Consider the following 2607-nt stretch of genomic DNA (forward strand, 5'->3'; position numbering starts at 1 on the left):
TAAATGTATTTTTTTTTTTAATAAATAAAAGTATAATTTGTGTATTACATACTTAAATTCTAAAAAATAATTTGTAAATTATATATTTCTATTTATACATTTTAATTCTCTACCAAAAAATTAAATTTCTTTTAAACCTGATTTAATAATAAATTTTATAACATAATCAAACATAGTAGGACTAATAAATAAAATAAATAATTTAATGTAGTAAACATTACAACTACAAATTATCAATGAAAGTATTTATATACAAATTGATATATTCTAAATTTTTTTAGTTCAGATGACATGTAATATTTATTAAAGTTGAACCATCTTTAATTATACTTGATTATAATTAGTTATAATTATAAATTATGTGTCAACATTTTTGTATCAGTTGTATACTAAATCAATTTTACAGGACTATATCAGTCTCTTAATAAGAGATTTTTTAACCTTTTACACTTTGGGACAAAAGTTTAATACATAACTGGAGAGTTGGATTACAATTCTAATTATCGAGTTAATCTATTGCTAAGTTAACATAGATGTTCTTGACTAAGTCTTGAACTTGTGAAAGTACACATTAAACACTACTACATTACCAATTCATTCCTACGTTGTTTCTCCAAATATTTATATTTATATATATTTATTAATTATGTTTAATATATGATCCCAATAATACATTTTTTCTTGTTCTCTTTAACATAGTATTGAGATCAATCATACTTTATTTTGATGAAATAGTGTACAGAATTAAATAGGAATTAATAAAAAAACAACTTTATTTATTACAATGTTTGGATGAAATAAATATAACAACTAAGTAGTATTGTCATTTATATGTATTTATTAGTTGATCACTAACTCATAATCTTATGTATTGAATATCAAAATATTTTTATGCATTACCAAAACTTTTTTGTTCTAACCAAACATTTAGTAATTCATCACTGTTATCATAACCATGACTAGCAATTACATATTTATAATTTGTAATACTATAATGCTTTTTATAAAAATAAATATGCTTACAATGAAGTGGAGTAATATTTAATTTTTTTGCTAATATACCTAAATATATATCATCAAAACGAAATCTTTTGGTGAAGAAACTGGCATAATGGAATTCAATCAAAGTTGAACGAGACATAATATATGCACCAGCGGTGACATAAGTAGGCCACATGTGATATGGGTACTCGGAAAGTGAAACGTACCTAAATAATAGAAATGCACATAATTGTTGAAATAATTACTGATTCTATAATAAATTTTATAATTTACCATTTACTTGTATGACTTCTAAATGGCGATGAATTAAAAACATATCCAGAGTAAAATGTTTCTGATACTTCCTGTATGGATTGAGATTTCACTACTTCATTAATTATATTATTTGGATACTCAAATGGATTTTGCAAGTATTGAAATAAATTTTTTATTGATACATACATATCATCATCAGAAAAGAAATAATAAGTGGAATTTCTACAAAATGTTGATGCCCAAGTAATGGCACCTAAAGTCTTCAAAGTATTATTATAATAATCATCTACAAAATTATATTGCACAATATCACCATAATTTTCATGTTCAATTTGTACAAGTTTTTGTAAGTTCATGTCATTAGTGGTTCCTATGACAAATATTGTTCTAGTAGGCCTATTAGAAAATCTATTTTCAAAACCCCAAGTTTTTCTAATACTTGCTCTTTTCTCAAAATTGCATAGTGCTGATTTAACTAATATCAATAAATGTACATTTTGATCACATTTATTATTTGTCAACAACAAATTGAATTCATATGGGTTAATAATTTTGCAAGACAGTTGCTCAGGTATGAACCCTTTTAAATTTAAAATGCAACTTTTTATATCAGTTTCCAATGGGTATGAAAAGTGTTTATAATAATCCAGTTCAAAGAAATGAGTAAAGATCCCAAAGTAATATATTAGCCATAATACAATTATAAAAATATACTTCAAATATTTTTTAAATTTAATCATATAAAAAATAGTTCTTGTTATATTTGGCAGATACATAATTTTAACAATTATAAATAGTCTAAAATAAATGAGTTTTAAAAATCTAACCTGTTTCCTCGAAAAATTAATTAATATTGCAGTAGATTATAAACAATTTATATATAAATGCAAAGAGCAATCCAAATTTTATGACATTGCATACTAAATTATTTCAATCACTTAAAAATTTATTACATCAAATAAGGTTACGTGGAGCATAAAAGTAAAATCTTAATTTCGTTACCAGGTATTCGCAGTAATTGTTGTCGGAGCAAAAGTATTCGAAGGATTTTCTTACAATGTCGGACCATTATTTCAAAATACATTTCTATATAAGATTCGAAAACCGAACTTAAAGTTACATTTTTTTTTAAGTTTTACAAATTTGTAAACCTAAGTATGTTTGAGCCATAATAGCAAATATAATATGATATAATAAAAATATATAACAGTAATATCTAGTTGGATTTCACTGCGAGTAATAATTGATGATTACATTTATCTTAAATAGTTTCAATGGTTTATCAGTTAATAAGACACCGATTTAGCATTAATTCTTATTTGACAATAAAGAAGCTATCTGTAGATAGTG

The 2607-nt window shown here is 23.6% G+C and overlaps 1 protein-coding gene across 3 annotated transcripts; it reads right to left on the reverse strand.

Moving 5' to 3' along the window:
* Positions 1-818: 818 nt before the first annotated feature.
* On the reverse strand, positions 819-2607 carry LOC126904873 (beta-1,3-galactosyltransferase brn-like). 3 transcript variants are annotated; one of them, XM_050684213.1, is made up of 3 exons: positions 2260-2588; positions 1276-1732; positions 819-1208 (listed from the first exon to the last, which is right to left on the reverse strand). In XM_050684213.1, the coding sequence occupies exons 1-3, from the start codon at positions 2339-2341 to the stop codon at positions 890-892; spliced, it is 858 nt and encodes a 285-aa protein (XP_050540170.1). In that variant the 5' UTR covers positions 2342-2588; the 3' UTR covers positions 819-889. The 3 variants fall into 3 exon arrangements, with proteins under 3 accessions (XP_050540170.1, XP_050540161.1, XP_050540176.1); XM_050684204.1 differs by having other exon boundaries at positions 1276-2591; XM_050684219.1 differs by having other exon boundaries at positions 985-1208; positions 1283-2607.

This window comes from Daktulosphaira vitifoliae, unplaced genomic scaffold (assembly GCF_025091365.1).
Source record: "Daktulosphaira vitifoliae isolate Bord-2020 unplaced genomic scaffold, ASM2509136v1 Scaffold_1, whole genome shotgun sequence".
In the NCBI taxonomy this organism is placed as follows: Eukaryota; Metazoa; Arthropoda; class Insecta; order Hemiptera; family Phylloxeridae; genus Daktulosphaira; species Daktulosphaira vitifoliae.